Here is a 23,283-nt window from a genome sequence, read left to right on the forward strand (position 1 = left end):
TAGACTTGCATGGACTCCTTTATACATTACAGCACAAGAAGAGTTGCAAAGAAAATGCGGAATGAATTTTCCATTACGATCTCTGGAATGACAGCCCCTGGGAGTAGCAGGAGTATTCTGGCACTGGAACGACAGCCCCTAGGAACAGAATCTGTGTGCTGGTCCGACTGGACTGATGGATAGCTCTAGTGGTGGGGAAAACTCCAAGAGGGAGAGCTAGAAGAGGGGATGGACATTCCTTAGGAGAGAAGGATCCCATAGTGATAGTCTCCTCCCCCCCACACCCAGCCCATTTCCTCCTCCTCCACATTTCCAAGCCCAGTCAGGCACAGAGATTGGGGTGGGGGGGAGTCTAATGCAAGGAAGTCTGCTCTCCAAAGTAGTCATTTCCTCAAGGGTGATGCTCTGTATTCTTGGTGCTTGGGGGGCAGAAGAGAAGAAGAGATTGGATCTATACCCCACCCTTCACTACCCAAAGGTGTTTCAGAGCGGCTTACAAACTCCTTTCCCTTCCCCTCCCCACAACAGACACCCTGTGAGGTAGGTGGGTCTGAGAGAACTCTTGACAGAAACTGCTCTTTTTCAAGAACAGCTGTGCCAGAGTTATGGCTTGCCCAAGGTCGTCCAGCCAGGTGCAAGTGGAGGAGTGGGGAATCAAACTCGGTTCTCCCAGATTAGAGTCCGCACACTTAACCACTACACCAAACTGGCTCTGGGCAACACTGGGAGGGCTTCTGGAGTTCTGGTCCTGCTGGTGGACCTTCTGATGGCACCTGGCTTTGGGCCACTGTGTGACAGAGTGTTGGACTAGATGGGCCACTGGCCTGACCCAACATGGCTTCTCTTATGTTTTAACTCAGTGTGCTGCAGCATTGAAAAAATTCAAACTCTTAAGGTAGGGATGATTAGGAAAGGGATTGAGAATGAAACAGCTGATATTGTAATGCCCCTGTATAGATTTATGGGGTGGATGTGTTGGATGGAACAGCGGTCACTGAGTGTTTGGAGGGGGAGGTATTTGTGTATTTCCTGTATTGTGCAGGGGGTTGGATTAGATGACCTTCTCAGCTCAGGAACTCTACTCAAAATACAGGAGCTGCCTAGTTTTCTTTAAACCCTTGTGAAATGGCACTCCCCTTCCTCCTTCCCTCCCTCCCTCCTTTGCTAAAATAGCCCTAGTTAGGGTTGCCAGGTTCCCCCTGGCCACCTCTGCGGGATGACTCTGCTACTCACATGTTGTCTGTCAATCCCCTCTTTATCCCACCCTTCCTCCAGTCTCCCTTCCCTTATATTGACCTCACAACAATGGCAATATCACCCAGCCGGATGAAGGGAGCTTTGACTCTTGGAAGCTTATTCCCTGAAATTCTTGTTGGTCTCTAATCTGCTACTGTACTCAAATCTAACTGTCCCAGTATCACCGAGAAAGCGTCATGCAAAATTTAGATCTGAACATGGGTCTCCTCAGTTCACACTGGTCTTCATGCCATTGGTCCATCTACTTCAGCATGGTCTGCTCTGATGCAAGTGATCTCTAGAGACTCAGACAGAGAAAGATCCTTTCCAACACTGTTCTGTTAGACCTCTTCGGTTTAAACCTTTATCCTTTGGCATACAAAGCATGGTCTCTCTACCATCAGTCCATCAGTGTCACCATTGTCTACTCAGGCTGGCAGTGGTTCTCCAGGGTTTTATGTAGAGGATTTTGCCCATTCTGTGCTTTGTTTCTGAGCCGTTGGGCTTGTCTAGGGGGGTTCCCAGGCCACCCTAAATTTCTGGAGAGCCCCTTCCTAAATCCCACATTGTTCCACCTCCATAAATAGTGACAATGGCCTGCGATGTCACTGGCTCCTCCCTATTATGTCACTGGGCCTCGGTTCTTTTAAGGACCTAGCACAGCAATGCCTCTGGTCCAGCCCCCCCCCTCGGGAAATTGGAAAGTCTACGCCCGCCATAAAATGATTGATAGCCAATCAGATTTCCAGTAGTCAATCAGAAGCCCTTCTGGGCAAAAATCCTACTTGGTCCACTTGCTAAAAACACTTGATGGGTGCCAGAACACGTCGAGGACCTCTGAGTTAGATGTACTGCATGTGGGCTCTGCTATTGAGAGCCAGTTTGGTGTAGTGGTTAAATGCACGGACTCTAATCTGGGAGAACCGGGTTTGATTCCCCCCTCCTCCACTTGCACCTGCTGGATGACCTTGGGCAAACCATAGTTCTGTCAGAGCTGTTCTTGAAAAAAAGCAGTTTCTGTCAGAGCTCTCTCAGCCCTGCATACCTCCTCCCCTTGATCTTGATGGCCACTGTGCAGTGCTGCCTCTACTGATCTGTAATGTTCCAGGTGTTGTAATGTAATACTCAGTTTCTCAAACAAGTGTATGCCTGTCTGTTGGTCCACTTAGGAATCTTGATCCTGGTTGTGTGGTGGTTTGGTGTAGTGGTTAAGTGTGCGGACTCTAATCTGGGAGAACCGGGTTTGATTCCCCACTCCTCCACTTGCACCTGCTGATGTGACCTTGGGTCAGTCACAAGCTCTGGCACAGCTGTCCTTGAAAAAGAGCAGTTTCTGTCAGAGCTCTCTCAGCCCCACCTACCTCACAAGGTGTCTGTTGTGGGAAGGGGAAGGGAAAGGAGTTTGTAAGCCGCTCTGAGACTCCCTTGGGTAGTGAAGGGCGGGATATAAATCCTATCTTTTCTTCTTCTTCTTGTGTGGTGGGCTAGTTGTGGCAAATGGTAGGGAAGCTCAGTATTTCTGTATAAAGTTGTAGGGGCTTTATTGCAATGTGGTATGGCCTGATATTATGTTCTTATTCCAGTGTGGGGTGTGTGTGGGGGCTTTCTAAGTTTCTAAGCAGTGTTCTAAGAAGGCAACTGTTCCTGGGGTTAGCCCAGCCCAGGGACATTGCTAGGGCGGTTCCCAGGCCTCCCTAAATTTCTGGGGAGCCCATCCCTAAACCCCACATGGGTCCACCTCCATAGATAATGACCATGCCTGTGATGTCACTAGATCCTCCCTATGATGTCATTGGGTCCCAGTTCTTTTAATGACTTAGCAATGCCTCTGGCCCAGCCCCAGCCCCCCCCGGAAAATTGGAAAGTCTACGCCCTTGAACAGAGCCAATCAGGAGACAGGAAGGAGACTGATAATAGTAGGAAGTCCCGAATCTCACTATGATAACTAGTTGTCCCCTCTGCTGCCCCCTGCAGGATGTTCTTGTCATTTTCTTTATCTGTGCATGATAGACCTTGCATATTCCAATAGTTTTGATCCCCCGTGTTTTGTTTTAGATTTTTCTATACACCTGAAGCTTTTCCAGGTTTGTAGAAAGATCTTCATTGTCTATTCATGACTCCAGTCTCCAGAGTTAAGTATCCACAGATTTCATAACATTGAAAATTAGATATAGTGATGATTGCTGGGACATTTAGATTCCATGATGGCATACTGTGAGTAATTTAAATGACAACAGTCATAGTTACAAATGAAAAGATACTTCTGTCTCCATCTGAATGGGTGGTTAGCTGGTTGTGTAAATTCACATGGTTGTAAACTGCGAGGAGGGTCAGTCCCTGACACCATTTCATTCAAAAGATTGTTATGAAACAAGCTGCAATCTCCTCACCTTTTCTGAATTAAATTAGTTAATTAATGGGAAATTTTATGAAACAAAGAACAAAATAGTATATCACAAAATTACTCTACCTTCCTAATACATTTCTTTCTTGTTCTTCTTGAGTAACATGCTTAATTTTGCTTTCATTTATTCCTTCCTATTAAAATCTTTCAATGTGTGTAATTGTGCTTGACTTCATTGTCATTATGGAATTATCACTGACTGGAACTCAGCTTTGCAGTGGTCTGAATGAACCACTGCAAATGTTGTTCGGCTGCTCTAAATGTTCTAGCTCACTCAAGCTTATGCACCAGATGTTTCCTCAAGTTTTATTAAAGTTGTTATTGGAAATGTAGCAGGGGATAAAATTCTATAAAGCTTGTTATTTCTGTGTCCTTGGGGGAAAAAAGGCTTCTGGAATTCTGAGTTGGAAGACTTTGAACAAAGACATCAATTCTCATAAAATATGGACTAATTATGGCCAAAATATTGTACACCCGCAAGAGAACTTCAGGATTCCTTGGTAAAGGGTTTTGGTTCATGACTGGATCCCTGTCTTTGAAATCTCATAGCTAAACTATTGCACCAGGAGTGCTACCTCCCCTCTGATTTTGATGGTTTTCATGAGAGAACAATTCCAGAAACAAGAGCTAGGCTGATATGAGGAGGTGAAATTATCAGAGGTCATTTCGGGGGGGATCGCGGGGGATCGCAGTTCCCCCTGGTGAGGTACAGGGGCGGGGCACATGACAAAGCCCCGCCCCTGCTTCCGGCCGCCCCGCTTCCGGCCCTCATTCAGCCAGGAGGAGGCAGGAGAAGAGGGAGGGTAAGTTGCTTCCTCCCTGCCTCTCCCCACCCCTGCCTGCCTGGGGCCAGGGAGGGCCTTCGCGGGGCTTCCTTGCACTCCCGCCGGCCTTGCAGGTCCACCGCCGGGCCCCTCATGGGGCTCGGCAGGGGAGCGTCAAGGTCGGCCGCAGCGGCCAGGACCGTTGGGGGTGGGGTGTGTGGCCTTATGACACACTTCCGGTGATGTCAGGGGGTGTGGCCTTATGCCACACTTCCGGTGATGTCAGAGGTTGTGGCATATGAAACTCTTGTTCTAATTTTGTTTAAACACCAAAATTAAAATCCTCAGCAGCCTGCCAAGCCCTTTCCTGCCAGATAAGAGAGGTAAGTCTGGTGTAGTGGTTAGGAGCGTCTGGGAGAACTGGGTTTGATTCCCCACTCCTCCACATGCAGCTGCTGGTGTGACCTTGGGTCAGTTACAAGTTCTTTCAGAGCTTTTCTCTCACAAGCAGTTCTTGAAAGAGCTCTCTCAGCCCCACCTACCTCACAGGGTGTCTGTTGTGGGGAGGGGAAGGGATAGGAGACTGTAAGCCACTCTGAGACTCTTTCGGGTAGTGAAGGGTGGGGTATAAATCCAATGTATTTTTCTTCTTCTTTAGATATTGAACATGTCAACTGGGCTAGGTTAAGAAAATGATGGGGCTATTATGGAGAAAGAAATGGGGGCCTTTTGGTAGAAATAATGTGCAAAGTGGCATCCTTCCAGAAGTCAGCACTCACATACATTTGATCATTTGTAGTCATGCGATGAATTAGCTCATGGAGGATTTTCCCTTATCTTGCTTAGGAAAGAGCAAGTCTTGGGCAGCAGAGCAGAGTATATAAATATATTTTAACTGTCCCCAGGCAGCTGCTTAGGTATGGGCCAGTTTTATTAGAGATAAGGGAAGAATGTGCATATGGAAACATATAGGAACAAGGAAAGTGTCATTAGTGCAGTGCATAGCTGGAACCTGCTGTCTTTTGGCACAAGCAACTAAAACCAGAGGCAATGTAAGTGTAGGCTGGTTTGCTATTACTTGAAAAAAAATGTTGGAAATCCAGTGAAGGAAATTTCGACAGTCATTACATAATTCAGATCTAGCTGCATGTCCTCTTTCAAAGTGTTCTACACCTTTATCCGGAGCAGTCCTATACCCATGAAGAAACATCGGGCTGCCAGCTCTGGGTTGGGAAATACATGGAGATTTTGGGGATGGAGCCTGAGGAGGGCGGAGTTTGAGGAAGGGAGAGAATTCAATGGGATATAATGCCAGAGAGTCCACCTTCCAAAGCCACTATTTTCTCCAGGTGAACTGATCTCTGTCGCCCGGAGATCAGCTGTAATCCTAGACGATCTACAGTGACAACTTGGATCTTGGCCACCTTAGAAGATAACCCATCAAGCAAGTGCCATTAGGTCCACAGAGGACTTGATAGTCCTTTTTTTTTTTTTTGCAAAGGACTGCTATAGTAGGGTGGAAGTGATAACTCAGGAACTTGCCAGGCCACGTGGCAAGTGTAGGGTTGCCAGCCCCCAGGTCCTGGCGGGGGTTACCCCGCTCCTGGGTGCTCTACTCTGCCCCTGGCCAGTTGGCCGGTGGGGGAAGCCCTGCCCAAGACCTGACCCCGAGTCACAGCCACCTGCGGCCCATCCCCTCTCCCTCCCTGCTAAAAGATTTAAAGGGCTTCAGCTGATCAGTGGGGAGCACGTGGCCCGCTGACCAGCTGGAGGGCCCTTTAAATCTTTTAGCAGGGAGGGAGAGAAGCTGTCGCCAGCCACAGCTCCACTGGCAAAACAACCCGCTTGCTATTCAGGCGCATGCACACCGTGGCCTCTGCCCCGCAGGCAAAAAGACCCTTTAGAAGGTCTTTTTACCAGCAGAGCTGTGGCCAGCGACAGCCCCCTCCCTCCCTGCTAAAATATTTAAAGGCCCCTCCAGCTGGTCAGCAGGCCACATACTCCCTGTTGATCAGCTGAAGCCCTTTAAATCCTTTAGCAGGGAGGGTGAGGGGTGGCTGTGGCTCAGGGGCAGGGCTTGGGGGTGCCCCTGCCCACCCTTGGAATGCCTCCAAATCCCCCCCCGTGGGATTGAGGAGGGGACCTGGCAACCCTAGGCAAATTGGCTGCATTTGGTTTAGTGGGACAAATGGTTCATAGGTCAGCTGTGGAGGACTCCTTACCTTTTATGATTTGTCGTGATGGTGGCTCACAAAGGCTTGGAATGTACTTAACTGAGGAAGGAACTCCGTTTCCTTGTTAGATGTAATACATACTAGACGAGTGCATCACAAACTATTTTTGCTGTTTCCATCACCTCACAAATCAAAAGAGTTTGATTTGAGCAAATTGTTCTTGCTGCCACCACTCTGTGGGCAAACTGCAGCATCTGAGCATGCGGAAAGTCTGGTGGCAGAAGCCCATTGAACAAAAGACCATTTGCTCTGTGGGAGCAAACTGCAAGACTTCAAAAGCCCTAAAGGAACAATGTAGCTAATTTCTTTGCCTTAAAAAGTACAAAATAAACTGTTAAAAATTGTTTCATGCCTATTCCCTTTATTGTATTAAAAAACAACAACAAAACCCCATTTCTTGGCCACTTTCCGATATCCTCCATTGCTTCAGGAAGTACATAAGAACATAAGAGATGCCAATGTTGGATCAGGCCAAAGGCCCATCCAGTCCAACACTCTGTATCACACAGTGGCCAGAAATACCAGTGCCATCAGGAGGTCCACCAGTGGGGCCAGGACATTAGAAGCCCTCCCACTGTTGACCCCCCCAAGCACCAAGATGACAGAGCATCACTTGCCCCAGAGTCCCTATCTATACCTTGTGGCTAATAGCCACTGATGGACCTCTGCTCCATATGCTTATCTAATTCCCTTTTGAAGCCGTCCATGCTTGTAGCCGCCACCACTTCCTGTGGCAGTGAATTCCAAATGTTAATCACTCTTTGGGTGAAGAAGTACTTCCTTTTATCCATTCTAACCCGACCGCTCAGCAATTTCATGGAGTGCCCACGAGTTCTTGTATTGTGAGAAAGGGAGAAAAGTACCTCTTTCTCTACCTGCTCTATCCCATGCATAATCTTATAAACCTCAATCATGTCACCCCTCAGTTGTCGTTTCTCCAAGCTAAAGAGCCCTAAGTGCCTTAACCTTTCCTCATAGGGAATGTGTTACTTGATCATTTTAGCAAACATATCAGATACCAAGGAGTACAGGCAGGAAACTTGCTCATGGTCCCTCCTCTGGTCACTTCTGAGTCTAGCTATGAGGGGACATCATGTACTGCTAACAACTTGTAAGCAGCTGTGGAGATGATTTACTCGCTGTTGTGTTTATCTTTTTCCAACCGCAGCAATAATGTGGGGCGTTAATTGGAGTTGGGCCATCTTCATCGCAATGAACCTTGTTGCTGTGCTGAACATAGAGGGTAAAAGTACTCCACCCCCCAAGCACACTAAGATCAAAGCCATTGAGATAGAAGCCACCGAAAGTCATGACACGTCTGTTGCCCCACCCACTGAAGATGGCCTTTTCACAGAAATAGCTGAAACGAGCGACACAACGACGGAGCTGTCCACGCCAAACTACGCCTTCAGAACTGCTACCACCCTCTTCCCATATGAGAACTTTACCCTTGATTCAGCTGACTTCTTCTTTAACTGTTGCGATTGCTGTACTCCAACGGCAGGGCAGAAAGGGGAGCCTGGAGAACCTGGCCTGCCAGGTAAGGAAGAGCAAAGCAAAAGCTTGCTGATGTTATAGTCTCATCAAAGAAGGATGATAATGGCATTTTGTTACTCATATATATCAAAGAACAATCAACCATTGAACAGTGTTTAATGGGGGTGGAGTTGACATCTACCGGGTGGAGCCTGGAGATGTTCCAGAATTACAACTGATCTCCAGACTACAGAGATCAGTTCCCCTGGAAAAAAATGGCTGCTTTGGAGGGTGGACTCCAGTGTTCCCTCTAAGCTGAGTTAGTGTGAGCTCTCACAGGTTTTTAGCCTCTGGCTCACACATTTTTGTCTTAGCTCAGGAAAGATGGCTCCAGAGCAAACTAATTTATGCAGTGGCCAAATCTCTCGCTCACAACTTTAATGCCAGTAGCTCACCAAGTAGAATTTTTGCTCACAGGAGTCCACATCTTAGAGGGAGCATTGGTGACATTATATCATATCCCCCTCCCCAAACTCCACCCTCCCAAGGCTCCACCCCCAAATCTTCAGGAATTTCCCAACCCAGGGTTGGCAACCCTGGGGAGGGGAAGAATCAAACAGCTCACCATTAATATAAAAGTTTTGCTTTTTTCATGAGTCAAGTATAAGAGGTGAGGAGGCCAAAAGCCCAGCCCCAAAGAATGGGAAAACGACACTTAGGGACTGTAGCAAAAGTCTCTCTGCCCCAACAATCTATTTTTAACTGGAATTCACGTGGAGTCTCCTGGGAGCCATTTTGGTGTCATAAAATGAAAATGTGTGTGTATACTTCTGTGTGGCTACCAAACAAGATGTAAAGTCAGTGTTTCCTTGCTGTCTGCCTGCAACTAGTATTCATAGGTATTCCTATATGTTATTCCTATATGTATGTATTTATTTATCTATTACACTTTAAACCTGCCCTGCTTCCAAGGAGGTTCTCTTCCCACCCCTTTTCATCCTAACAACAACTCCTGTGAGGTAGGTTAGGCTCTGAGATGGTGACCAGTGCAAGATCACACACCCAGTGAACCTCATGGTAACCAGCTGTGGCTTTATTTTTAATGGAATACATTGTTTCAGTTGATATCATTCCTCTGACTTAGTGGTTCCCTTCAATCCTGTGATGTAAGAATTCTGTCTTTCGATGCTTTAACACAGGGCTGAAAGGAGACACAGGAGAAAAAGGCCTTCCAGGTCTACCAGGAATTCCTGGACTACAAGGCCCCAAAGGATTCAAAGGAGAAAAAGGTATGGAGAGTGATAAAATGAGGAGGGACATTGATGTGGTGGGGAGGGATGGCCTTCTGGCGTTGCAGGCCTGTAGCTACAGCGGGGCATCTCGGGGCCTGGCCCCCTGACTTACCACCAAGGCCCCCCCACTTCCCATCCAGCTCAGGTGTTCCCTTGGGGTGCCTGTGTGGAGGGGTGTGTGTGGAGTGCTCCCTGACTTATTTAAAGGCCCTCCAAATTTAAAAATCCTCACTACGGGCCTGTGGCATTGTCCAGGCTCATTAGATCTTGGAAGCTAAGCAGGGTTGGTACTTGGATGGGAGACCACCAAGGAAGACTCTGCAGAGGAAGGTAATGGGAAACCACCTCTGCTTATCCCTTGCCTTGAAAGGCTCTTGCTGAGGTTGCCATAATTTGGTTGCGACTTGACAGCACTTATGTATGTAGTGATAAGGTGGGCACTTCAAAAAGGGATCTGGATTTGTTTTCCATAGCAGCCTTTCCCACAAAAAGACAGGAATCGTATAATAAATAATTTCTTAAAGCCACATTTCTATTGATACTACTCAGATCTAAACCTAGTTACAGCGCAGACTGGAAACTGGGTGCTTCCAGAGGTTTTAAATCTTTGGTTGCCAATTTTTTAAGCCATATGCCTTTTAATTTAAAAAAAACCTTACCTTTTCTTAAACATTTGACATGTTTAAATTTGGAAATATAATAAATCCACGATCAAGGTCCCTCATATTATGATGGCCTTACCAGCTGCTGTGGTGCAACTGGAAATTTGCGTCACTGCAGATGAAGGCACATCCTGGGCTGAGGACGGAGGTTTGCTGTCATCCACTAATAAGCTATGAAATAGCTGGAGGAAATCCTAGGCATGGTGGGCTGAATTCAGGGTTGCCTTAATGGAGCTACAGATCTCCATTAGAGGGCTGTTGGTGGAGATGTCCCATCTATTGGTTCCTTTCATCTTCATCACTTAAAGAAAGACAGGTTGCAGATTTGGGATAGCCATCTGGTAACCTCCCTATTAAGCATGCTATCCTCTAGAGCACATATGTGTGCCTGCCTGCCTGCGTACACACACACACATACACGCACGCATGCACACTTATGAACAAGAGATCAGAGTGATTATTTCTTACTGGATAACAGAGTGATGCTTTCTCACTCTTATAAGCCCTGTTTCACAGAGCCAGTTGTGGTGTAGTGGTTAAAGAATGGTGGACTCTAACCTGGAGAACTGGGTTTGATTCCCCACTCCTCCACATGCAGCCAGCTGGGTGACCTTGGGTCAGTTACAGTTCTCTCAGAGCTGTTCTATCAAGAGCAGTTCTCTCAGAGTTCTTTCAGCCCTGCCTACCTCACAGGGTGTCTGTTGTGGGGAGAGGAAGGGAAGGAGATTGTAAACTGCTCCGAGACTCCTTCGGGTAGTTTAGGGCAGGGTATAAAACCAACTTTTCCTCTTCTGTAAGCACTGGCAAGGTCTAAAGGAACATAAAAAGAAGAGTCCTTTGGTAGTTCCTCCATGCGCCCATATATTGCTGTGGATTACATGGCAATCTCACTCTCCCGCTTAGAGCCGATGAGCCCGGTGTTTCTAGCCTGTGGTAACTCCTCCACTGCCAGGTCTTGGAAACTATCAGAGGCTAGCCATAACTGTGGCCAGTTTACATGTCATCACCAGAAGTATCCTGCTTTGAAACTATGAACTGTAAAGTGTATGCAGTATGTGGATCAAGGTTTCCATGATTTTATGAGTACCCATATGAAGAATCTGAAGTGGTATGGAGAAAATCCAAGAAACAATTCTATGGCTGTAATCATATCTAAGATTGAAAATGTACATTAAGATGCTATGTGCTATATTTGTTGCTAGTCAAAAATTGCAAGTCTAGATGCTAGTTTTGCCTGTACAATGAAGTTTAAAAAAACTATTCAAGCATTCAGCTTTCTTTCTCTCTAGTCATTGGAAGCCCATGATTGTGTATATGTATGTAGCATGGCTCCAAGAAGCTAATTTAAATTAAAAGATGTCAGGATGTTGGAATCAGAAAATCAGCTTGGAGTTCCTATTTGAAAGTATTGTTTATGCATGCACTCCCTACGCATACATGAACACACATTCTATATTATCATTTCCTATAAATGATGTAATTACAAACTCTGCAAGTTAAAGAGTTTATAGCTTCTGCTGTCATTATGAACCAACTTGGTGGTAGCCAAGAAAGGGGGAAAAAAGTGTTCTTTGTAGCTCCATGAAAAAACTCCAGTTAACTAGCTCTGTTATTCATCGCCCATAAGGCAATTGTTGCATTCATGGAAGAGACATCTAAAATTTTCATATCTGATTTAACCAAAGGAAAAGTGTGGTATAAGTCACATAAGACATAGTAGTGTCACAAAAAAACATTAATAACAAAAGATATTATGGTGAAAATGTCTTAGGAGATAAAGGAGAGTATGGTGACCCAGGAGCAAACGGAACCCCAGGATTTCCAGGCAAACCAGGAGAACAAGGTATGTCATCTATCATCTGAGGGAAGTTAATGAGATGGGACTATCCACAAAATATATCACAATCTAATGCTCTTATTTTGCCTCATTGTCATCTTGTCTAATCAATTGCCAAATACCCCAAATAATGCTATTAAAATCTTAGATACTAAAACTCACCACTTCAAGAATATATCCAAACCAAATTTCAATGTAGAAAAAGAGGACCCAGAAGGACTTGTGTGTGGGGGGTATCTCATTCCCCATGTGTCCTCTCCTCCAACTGTTTCCTCTCTCTCAGCAGACCCCATAATTTCTTCCCTTTTCCTGCTTCCTTGTCTCTTTCCCACCCACTCACCCACCTACCTTTATCTGTCTACCCCATTTGTCAGCTTTCCCTTCTTCCCTCCCCCTGGCATTCTTTCTCAGGAAAAGGCTGACCAGTTGTAAAAGTTGTGTGGTAGTGAGTCACTCAGGTGAGTTGTGTGGTGGCCTGGAAGAGTTATGCAAGTTGCACAGTAGCAAGTGGCCACTGGTAGGCCTGGCCAAGTTGCTTAGCACTGAATTGACTGGGGGAAACATGTATTTTATATTATTCATATAAAATTGTTTATAAATCTGATTTAGATATTGTCCGATCCTCCACGCATTCAGATGAACCCACGTGTATAAAGTAGTAGTGTTTATTAAAGCAATGAAGAAGCTGGAACAACAGGAGTGTTTAGAATGGCCCAATAGTGCAGGGCACAAGATAATAAACAGATTCATACAACGACATAACCAATCAATATGGTTCCCGCTTTCACGGGTCTGTTAAACCTCGCGCCGAAAAGCCTGGGAGCCCAACGGCCAGAAACAGATAAACAATTATTTCATTCCCATGCGCTAGCTCATTATAGATAACAGCAAAAGACACCACTCCGCACCTGTTAACCTTGGAAGATAATACGTTACAAAGCATACTACTAGCGTTCATAGAATGGAATGTCGGCATCAAGCAATAGCAGGGGGAAGAAAGGCTGGCATCAAGAGAGTATACAAATGTTACACAGAACTCTTTGGCAGCTAGCTGACAGATATATAGTTTGTAGTGGTGTGTTTCAGCATCTGTGTTTATGCTTTTGAATCCTTTTGTTCCTGTGTGATTATTATAATACATATTGCTATATCTTCCTCACGTATTTTTAAAATGCCTTTTTAAATATCTATAATGTGTAAGTGCAGAACTGGAGAAAGTGCAGGGCACAGAGAAAAAGAGGCACAGACAGCACCCAGGAGACGGAGAAAACACAGCTAGGGAACAGAGTACAGTGGATGCAATCAAACTGGAAGAGAAAAGCAAGGAAACATTTCTATTACACATGGTTAACAATATGCTAAAACAATGTACTGGGAAAGTAAAAAAATGACATAGTAATCCTTCCTCACTGGTGACAAATTGCCACCACTTTACTGGTCTTTCTGTGTGCAACCTAAGCACAGTTACATCACTCTAAATCCATATAAGGCATTGGGCTTAGAAGGCTGTATCTCTGCTTAAGATAGCACTGTAAATGGAGCATCAGGAGGTGTCTTGGTGCCATTTTGCCAGGGGGAATGAGAAGCATGCAATTTCCACCTCTGCATTTAATTAGTTCTTTACATTGCACTGGACTCCCCAACATTTAAGTACGGTTCACGCCATCACTGGAACATCTTGATGTACAGGAGTTTCTCACCATGTGCCCCTTTGCCATATGTGACATGAGGGCTTCATGTTTATAGCAGTACATACATCGGTCTCACATTTTCCAGGAAGATATTGGCAGGGTGTCCTGTCTGAACTAAGGTCTGTAGAGTCAAGGCAGCATCTCAGCCAACTGCTGGGCCAAGGGGGAGCAGAAATCACTGAGGCTGGATTCACCAGGGCAAGGAGTTTAGATGTTGTTCCAGCAAAGACTGAGGGTGGACTGAGGTCTTAAGAACTCCTGCAGTGAAGTGGAAATACAAGATATGCCTCCCAGGAACAGACCACAGAGTTGCTTGAAGTTTACTTCTCCTTGTGACCTTGTGTATTTCTTTCTTTGACATTTTTTTTAGGTGAAACTGGACTTAAAGGTGACAAAGGAAACTATGGCCTGCCTGGAGCGAAGGGTCAAAAGGGTTCCAAGGGGGACACATGTGAGAATGGCACCAAAGGAGAGAAAGGAGACAAGGGGGAGCTGGGATTGCCAGGGATTGATGGAGAACATGGAGAAAAAGGAGAGAAGGGGGATGTTGGCGAGAAGGGTTACTGTGGAGATCCTGGCGAAAAGGGCGATAAAGGAGAAAGAGGGGAAATTGGGCTTAAAGGGGAGAAGGGCATCAAGGGAGACATGGGAGTAGAAGGCATGCATGGAGCAGATGGGCCAAGAGGAGAAAAGGGTGACCCAGGTGTCAGGGGTGAAAAAGGTGATCCTGGCCCAACTGGGATGATGGGACCTCCTGGGATGAAAGGATTTCCTGGTTTCAAAGGAACCCGAGGACCTCCAGGAAAGAAAGGTGCAAGAGGGCCCAAAGGTCCAAAGGGGGAGGCTTCAAACATCCCAAGATCAGCTTTCAGTGTGGGTTTATCCAAACCTTTCCCGCCCCCTAACACTCCTATTAAATTTGACAAGTTTCTGTATAATGACCAGGAGAGTTATAATCCTTTGACTGGGAAATTCAACTGCAGCATTGCTGGGGCGTATGTCTTCTCTTACCATATGACTATCAGAGGGCGGCCTGCTCGGATTAGTATTGTGGCCCAAAACAAGAAGATGGTCAAAACGCGGGAGACTCTGTATGGTCAGGAGATAGACCAGGCTTCATTCCTTACAATTTTGAAATTAAATGTGGGGGATCAGGTTTGGCTGGAGGTTACGCGGGACTGGAATGGGGTTTATGTTAGTGCGGAAGATGACAGCATATTCTCTGGCTTCCTTTTGTATCCAGACGACGTTTCTGAAACCCTATTATAAGTGTGGCTTTAAGAGAACTATGAAGAAGAAAAAATCCCTCCTCTGTTGTTATTTTAGATAAATGTATTTCATAATCCATATCCTAGTTCGTATATTTATATGTATAATGAAATACATTCATTGACAGAAGCACCCTAAATATGGGGCACATACCATGAGGTAATAATTTTCATGGACACTTAGGAGAATATCACAAAAATGACATTCTCTTGAAAGAGATTTTTTTTTTTGCATTTTAGTTCTGTGGTAGCTAATTATGTAATTGAAATAACTTCATTATATCACTTTAGTTTTCAATTAATGCAGGCATAGTCCAGTCTCACATATGTTTCCCCCACTTTGGACTTAACGTCAATATTCTAGAATCTGAAAAAGGGTTGTAGAATTTTACCCAGAATCAAATACACTGAATATCTAAAAATATCCTTTGATCATTTCTTCCAATCATGTGAACAGATTTTAAGAATGTTTGCTGCTCAGTCCAGCATAAAATGATAATATAACGTTTGATATAGAGACTGAAGACATAATCAATGTGTAAAAAACACTTAACCGTGTATCAAACGACTGTTGTGCTTAAATAAATCAAATGCATTTGGAACTCTATATAATAAAGATGACTGCTTGACTGAAAGTGTTTTATTCCCTTTATGTGACATGTAGAAATGAAACAACTTGTTAACAAATTGAATGATCAAGTGATACAAAAACAAATGATGAATATGAGAATGAGCCCTTATTTATGACCTGGGTGGCATGAACAATTGTAATTCTTGACAGAAGATACATTACGAGAAAAGTGGCCAATGCCTGATCTACAGCATTAAGTCCCATTTTTTATTTAGCCCTCCCCAGTTCATGTTGTGCACCTTTTCTTCCAGGCTTAGACCCTCTCTGATTGGACTACCAATCTTTTTAAAGACCTTCCTTTTGAATTCGTCTGACTTGCTTGAGTTTCATAACCTCATCAGCCAAGGATGAATGGCCTTTTGTCAATGTCACCCTCGTCCTTACCTTTTTCACTGCAGCTCCAGCTACTGGTAAGATAAGGAGGAGGAGGAGGAGGATTAGAGGAGAATGACAGCAAAGGAAGGTTGCCCACCTCCTGATCCATCATTTTCCCCACCAATTCTGTGTGTTCATGCAAATCTGGGTGGAAACGATGGTTGGATGGAGAGGTGAAGGGTCTCACTTTGCCTCTTCTCCCTTCTCATCTTCACCATACCATGCTTAGTATGGTGATTCCCAATGTGACACTCATGGGTACCTTGATGAAGTAGAATGTGCCGTCAAGTCACAACTGACTCACGGTGATCCAAACCACAGGGTGTTCAAGGCAAGAGATAAGTAGAGGTGGTTTGCCATTGCTTTCCTCTGCAGAGCAACCCCAGTCTTCCTTGGTGGCCTCCCATCAAAGTACTGACCATGGCCAATCCTGCTTCTATCTCAAGTTCTGACAAGCTCCAGCCAATATAAGAACATAAGAGAAGCCATGTTGGATCAGGGCAGTGGCCAAACCCAGGTGCCATCAGGAGGTCCATCAGAAGGGACAGAACTCCAGAAGAAATATATAAGTCCTGGTGTCTACGTCCATCTTTCCCCAAACAGCTCTCCTCAAAACAAAGCCAATCCAATATTTTGTCTCCTCACCAGAGCAGGATGTGTTTTAAAAGGCCACGGTAAGCATCTTCCACGAGCAGCTCCTCATCTGTGCTCAGAGCAGGGGTTGATGGAGCAAGTGGTTCTGCCATTGTTTCTAGCGGCTCGTTTAGCCTCTCTTCAGGAGTGGTGTGTTCATGGGTAATATCAAGTAATATTGTTTCCTTTCAGCAAAGTTCTCCTGCTAGCCTGATCTGCTAACACTACGCTGGGACCAAGGCTGCCTGCACAGACAGAGACTTTGACGGCTGCAGCTGCTGTAATAAGTTGCTTGATGCAGCAGTCCACCCTCAGCAGTGTGCTTTTTCAAAGGGCTGTACCATTTGTCACTGCCATTAACCTACAGCTCAGTAAGACATCCCAGCTCAGTAGAGCTTTCTTTCATCTCCTCTCATGGGTGCAAAACAAAAGGAATGTTTACCAGTAGAGCTAAGCTGGCAGGTAACCAGCAGCTTCTGGTACTCAGGCCTGTTTGAGAGGAAAACAAAAGTACTTCAATGAAAACACAGTGACTTCATGAAAAATTCAGGATATCACAACTTCACTTTAGAACTTTCCTCTGAAAGGAGCATCATATTTTCTTGTTTATAAAAGCCACAGTGTTTGCTAGAACAACAGGTAAACATGGTCAGTAGTAGGCGCACAATAATATTTGAAGGAGGGGCAAAACTTTTCATCAGATTTGCTGTCCTCTTTTACAAGAACATAAGAACATAAGAGAAGCCCATGTTGGATCAGGCCAATGGCCCATCCAGTCCAACACTCTGTCACACAGTGGCCAAAAATACCAGGTGCCATCAGGAGGTCCACCAGTGGGGCCAGGACACTAGAAGCCCTCCCACTGTTGCCGCCCCCCCCCCCAAGCACCAAGAATACAGAAAATTACTTGCTCCAGCCTGAGAGTTCCTATCTATACCTTGTGGCTAATAGCCACTGATGGACTCTCTAGCATAGCATCATAACAAGCAGCTTTGCTGTAAGCACTGTGGGGGTGAGCCATGGCATGTTGATTCCCCCTCTCACCTACAGAAATCCAGACATATCAGTTGCGGGTGTGAGAAAGGACAACAGTTTAATTTCAACCAGTGTTCACACCTTCGCACCACCTGTGGTTTGTATCACCAAAGCCTCTGAACTTGGCCGGTCCCTTTCCCCTACTGTCCCTCCCTTGTTTTCTCTTTCTCCTTCCCAAGCACCTCCTCTCAGCCCCTCTCCAACTCCTTCTCTCTTCTCTCTTTCCTCTGACCTTGCCTCTGGCTCTACCCCCTGATCCTCTCAGCATTCCTTCTCCTAGGGTTGCCAGCTTCCAGGTGGGACCTGGGGATCCCCTGGAATTACGGCTCATCTCCAGACTACGGAGACCAGTTTCCCAGGAGTAAAGGGATGCTTTGGAGGGTGGACTCTATGGCATTGGACCCCACCAAGGTCCCTGTCCTCCCCAGGCCCCACCCCCAAATTCCCGAGAGTTTCCCAACCTGGATCTGGCAGACTCACCGGTGGCCAGAGAGGACCTGGCAACCTTACAATTCTTCCTTGCTACCCCATGCAGACCCCTTTTCTGGCTTTCCTCTTCTCCATGTCTAATCCCATGCCCCTTTGTCCTGTCCAATTAGAGTCCTTGACCTCCTTTGCAGCCATACCTTCCGCAGAGCCTCTGGACTCTCTCAGCTTGGAAGAAGTCACTTCCAGTGTCAGTTCATGGCCCACCATCTCTGCTGCAGCAAGGCCATATGACCGACCTTCCCAAACAGCTGATGAGTGGGCATGAGCCAGTGATGCTGCCTGCCCTTCTTCCTTGCCACTGAACTGTGAACCTTCCACAATTCTTGGTGTTATCTGTGTGGCTTCTGGAGGGGCTGGGGTGGCAATTGGTTGCTTGAGTTTCCATTTGCTTGGAAGCCATTGGAACTGCAGAAACATATCATTGTAGCTTGTGGCTGTTTTTGCTCAGTCTGAGAACTCTAGTAATTGAGATAATTTAGGAGAAGCACATATTCCTCAGGGTCATGTTCAGGTAATTAAAATGACTTGCCTTCTATTGTAAAGTACCAAATTGCTTGTAGTTTGTACTTTCTTTGCACTTCCCCATTCATTTGCATCCTTTAAATAACCAACATCAACCTGCATTGCCTGATTTTTGTGCCTGCACTGTTAAATGACATCTGCTCAAGTAATGACCGATTGCAAAATTAGCTAGCTTTATGGGCAGACCCCCAAAGACACACAGAGGCACCTGTGTAGTAAGTCTAAACTAAAAAATTTCAAATGGATGTAGAAATTGAAGACAGCAATATCATCAGCAGTACGATGGAGAAGTGAGGTGATGGCTGTAAGAAAGCAGTGTAAACGTGTGAGAAAGCACCATTATCATGCAAACTGCATGTATCTAAATTCACTCGGATACAAATGAACACAGAGATGAACTAAGATGTCCTTGTGGATGCATATGAGTTTCTTTTTATTTCGTCTGATTTTTATCCTGTTCCTTCCCTGGCAATGGGGGCTCAGGATGATTAACAACATAAAATCAAAACATAAATAAAAATACAAATATTCTATAAAACCATTTAACACACTGGCACTCTGGTGTGATGATTGGAGAAGAAGAAGAAGAAGAAGAAGAAGAAGAAGAAGAAGAAGAAGAAGAAGAAGAAGAAGAAGAAGAAGAGATTGGATTTATACCCCACCCTTCACTTGGAGTCTCAGAGCGGCTTACAAACTCCTTTCCCTCCCCCTCCCCACAACAGACACCCTGTGAGGTGGGTGGGGCTGAGAGAACTCTGACACAAACTGCTCTTTTTCAAGGACAGCTGTGCCAGAGCTTGTGACTGACCCAAGGTCACATCAGCAGGTGCAAGTGGAGGAGTGGGGAATCAAACCCGGTTCTCCCAGATTAGAGTCTGCACACTTAACCACTACACCAAACTGGCTCTCTCTGATAGTAGGCCCAGTAAGATTGCCTCAACGGAATGCCTGGAGTAATAATTCCATTTTATAGGCCCTGAGGAACCTAGACAGGTCCCACAGGGCACGAGTCTCCTCAGACAGATCATTCCACCAGGTTGGGGCCACAATCAAAAAAGCCCTTGTTGCATTCGAAGTTAAATGAGCTACCTGAGAGCCCGGCACCACCAGAATTCCTCTTGGAAGTGGAGCGCAAGCACCTTAAGGGGTCTTAACAGGAGAGGTTGTCCTTAAGGTATGATGGTCTCAGTTTATGTGCGCCTCAGAATCCCTGCAGCAAATGTCCGAGGTACATAATGGGACGCAAAACTGCAAAAGTATTTCCACAGCCACGATCATCATAACTTTTTGTTTTATTTTGAAATGCAAGCCTACAACAGGCTTATGTGCTGGATAACCCCAATCTTTGGAACACGCCTTGTAGACAGAATCACAGAAGATTAAATTCTCCTGCTTTGAGCCTACTTATGAAGATGGGGGCAACATGGGTAAATTAGCTGAATGCTAGCTTTTTATTATTATTCTGAAAAAAATGTGTGCTGGGTGCTGGAGAAGCAGAAATGACTAGAGAACCTCAGCCCGCAGCAGTCACTTCTGGAGATAAGGCTGTTAAACTGAGCAAGGAAAGCTATAAAACATAACCCTAAAGATTGAGGTAATATTGTTAGCTCTTTGATGGGTAACCCGTCTAAGATGCAGAGCCTGGTCAAGATGCCTCAGGCTTCAAAGAATACACTTGAATTGTATTTATCCAGGCTTGTAAACTTTCCTTTTAAGTAGAGTAGTTTTAGAATAAATTGTAGCAATTCACCGCTTTTGACATTATTTGCATATCGCTGCTGGGAATTACGGGATGTCAAGAGATATAAAGTCAGATCTTTGCTTATTTGAAAATGACCTATTTTTTAATCTCTTGTTTATTAGATTTTCTCTCTGCATTGTGCCTTCCTTGAAGGAACTCAGGGCAGTGGATAAAGTTCTCCTTCCCTTTATTGCATCCTCATAACAACCCCAGAAGTTAGGTTAGACAGACAAAATAATTGGCACAAGGCTACCCACAGGGCTTCATGGCTGAGTGGAAGATTTGAACCTGGACCTCCCAAGGCCAAGTTCCACACTGTAACAACTTTCTTATATTATACCAATTCTTTAACATTTCCTTGCTGATAGGTGGCAGAGTACACTGCCTCGGCTTGTTATTGTCACTAAATAGGCAAAGGAAGCTAATACAACTTCTTTTCATTAGGATTGCTGTGGCAATCATCCCTAAAAGTCCTATCTCTCCTCCTGGTCTCTGAACCAATCCTTAGGGATGCCAGCCTCCAGGTGGGACCTGGGGATCCCCTGGAATTACAGCTCATCTCCAGACTACAGATAGTCAATTCCCGTGGAGAAAATAGGTAATTTGGAGCGTGGACTGTATGACATTGTACCCCACTGAGGTCCCTGTCCTCCCCAGGTCCCATACCTACATTTTCGGGAGTTTCCCAACCTGCCAACTTTACCCCTGGCAACCCTGTGCAAATCCACATTATTGTCAGTCAATCGGATCCCATGGAACGCCACCGGATTGGGGGGGGGTAAGTCAGATTCAATCTAAGAAGGGTAAAGAAGCTTTTAAAAAAACTTTTGGATGGGGATTTCATTGCTCTCGAAAGGAGTATTAGCTTAGTCAGACTTTTATTTGGTTGTTTAGTTAGGGTTTGGGGCTGGCTTAGGGAAGAAAGCTTATTTTGGCCCCAGTCACACGGCAAAGTTGCCGCGGGAGAGGCACAGATGGTGGGCGGATTATCCGGGCGCGATCACACCCCAACATCTAGGAAGTGGAGTGCACCCGTGGCTTACCGCCGAAAATGCGCATTAAAAAACTAGTACCTTCAAGGTACTAGTAAACATTTGCCACGGGCTGCTTCCAGATGCCCGTGGTGTGATTGCGCCGGCATGCGGCATTCCCCTCCGGTCCCTCGTTTACCCGCCAGCGCCGAGGGAAGGACCGGTGGTGTGCCACCGGCACGTCTGATCGCGTAATCGCGGATCAAACTGTGCCAGGGCAATTAGCCACGCCTCCCCCCCGCAATATCCGGCCCATGTGACCAGAGCCTTTAATGGTATAAATAAGCATCCTGTTAAGGGCCCATAGGTTCTGTAGCAAGGTGCTCTCTGGGAGAAAAGAGCAGTCCTGAACCTGCTGAGCAACCCTGTCCAAAGAAAGGGAAATCAAATCTACCCTCAGGGGTTATTTATTTTATTTGAGAGGCAGCTTTACTTAAGTTATCTACACATCATATTTACCTCATTAAACACTTTAATTTTTGTTAAATAAACCTTTGTTGTTCATCTCCATCTGGTCTCTATTTACCTCACATATAAGTGCAGCCTTAGTCTAGTAGGTCTGCAAATAAGAGAGCTTTAGGGAGCACATAGTTTACATGCTACCAATATTTATTTAAAAACTTGTGTCCTCCCTTTTTATTTTTATCAAGGGTGGTTTGGGTATAAAGAATCTGTAGGAGAGGCCAGTGTGGGGTATTTGATATTCTTCAGTCCACAAAAGGGTTGCCAAATGGGGCCGGGGGGCGGGGAATCCCTCGCTTTGGAGACCTCATTGAGGTATAATGCCATAGAATACACCCTCCAATGCAGCCTTTTTCTCCAAGGGAACTGATCTCTGTAGTCTGGACATCTCTCCTTATATATAATTGAATAGTGGGTGCCAAAGTTCTAAAATGCACTCCTTTAGTGTCTGGACCCTTGAACTGTCAGTCAGAAGACGCTGGCTGGGTTGACTGGCTGCTTTGTGCAGTCCTGCCCAGCGTTTCAAGGTCTTTTGCATATGGAAGCTGATTGGACTTCACTGCATTCCACACCTCAAACTCACCCCCCTCCCCGCAAGGCAGTTGGAATGTCAGTTGCATATGGAACCTTCAAGGTCTTTTGCATATGGAAGCTGATTGGACTTCACTGCATTCCACACCTCAAACTCACCCCCCTCCCCGCAAGGCAGTTGGAATGTCAGTTGCATATGGAACCTTCAAGGTCTTTTGCATATGGAAGCTGATTGGACTTCACTGCATTCCACACCTCAAACTCACCCCCCTCCCCGCAAGGCAGTTGGAATGTCAGTTGCATATGGAACCTTCAAGGTCTTTTGCATATGGAAGCTGATTGGACTTCACTGCATTCCACACCTCAAACTCACCCCCCTCCCCGCAAGGCAGTTGGAATGTCAGTTGCATATGGAACCTTCAAGGTCTTTTGCATATGGAAGCTGATTGGACTTCACTGCATTCCACACCTCAAACTCACCCCCCTCCCCGCAAGGCAGTTGGAATGTCAGTTGCATATGGAACCTTCAAGGTCTTTTGCATATGGAAGCTGATTGGACTTCACTGCATTCCACACCTCAAACTCACCCCCCTCCCCGCAAGGCAGTTGGAATGTCAGTTGCATATGGAACCTTCAAGGTCTTTTGCATATGGAAGCTGATTGGACTTCACTGCATTCCACACCTCAAACTCACCCCCCTCCCCGCAAGGCAGTTGGAATGTCAGTTGCATATGGAACCTTCAAGGTCTTTTGCATATGGAAGCTGATTGGACTTCACTGCATTCCACACCTCAAACTCACCCCCCTCCCCGCAAGGCAGTTGGAATGTCAGTTGCATATGGAACCTTCAAGGTCTTTTGCATATGGAAGCTGATTGGACTTCACTGCATTCCACACCTCAAACTCACCCCCCTCCCCGCAAGGCAGTTGGAATGTCAGTTGCATATGGAACCTTCAAGGTCTTTTGCA

At 45.7% G+C, this 23,283-nt stretch overlaps 1 protein-coding gene across 1 annotated transcript in view; it reads left to right on the plus strand.

The window, feature by feature from the left end:
* OTOL1 (otolin 1) overlaps window positions 1-14,865 on the plus strand; it is a 41,926-nt gene extending 27,061 nt beyond the window's left edge. The window contains exons 4-7 of the mRNA XM_015407234.1: window positions 7,807-8,178; window positions 9,314-9,403; window positions 11,840-11,911; window positions 13,967-14,865. Of these exons, the coding sequence (XP_015262720.1) occupies window positions 7,807-8,178; window positions 9,314-9,403; window positions 11,840-11,911; window positions 13,967-14,865 (1,433 nt within the window). The remainder of the gene's footprint in view (window positions 1-7,806; window positions 8,179-9,313; window positions 9,404-11,839; window positions 11,912-13,966) is intronic.
* Window positions 14,866-23,283: the final 8,418 nt, after the last annotated feature.

This window comes from Gekko japonicus, unplaced genomic scaffold (assembly GCF_001447785.1).
Source record: "Gekko japonicus isolate JY-2015 unplaced genomic scaffold, Gekko_japonicus_V1.1 scaffold17, whole genome shotgun sequence".
NCBI classification, from domain to species: Eukaryota; Metazoa; Chordata; class Lepidosauria; order Squamata; family Gekkonidae; genus Gekko; species Gekko japonicus.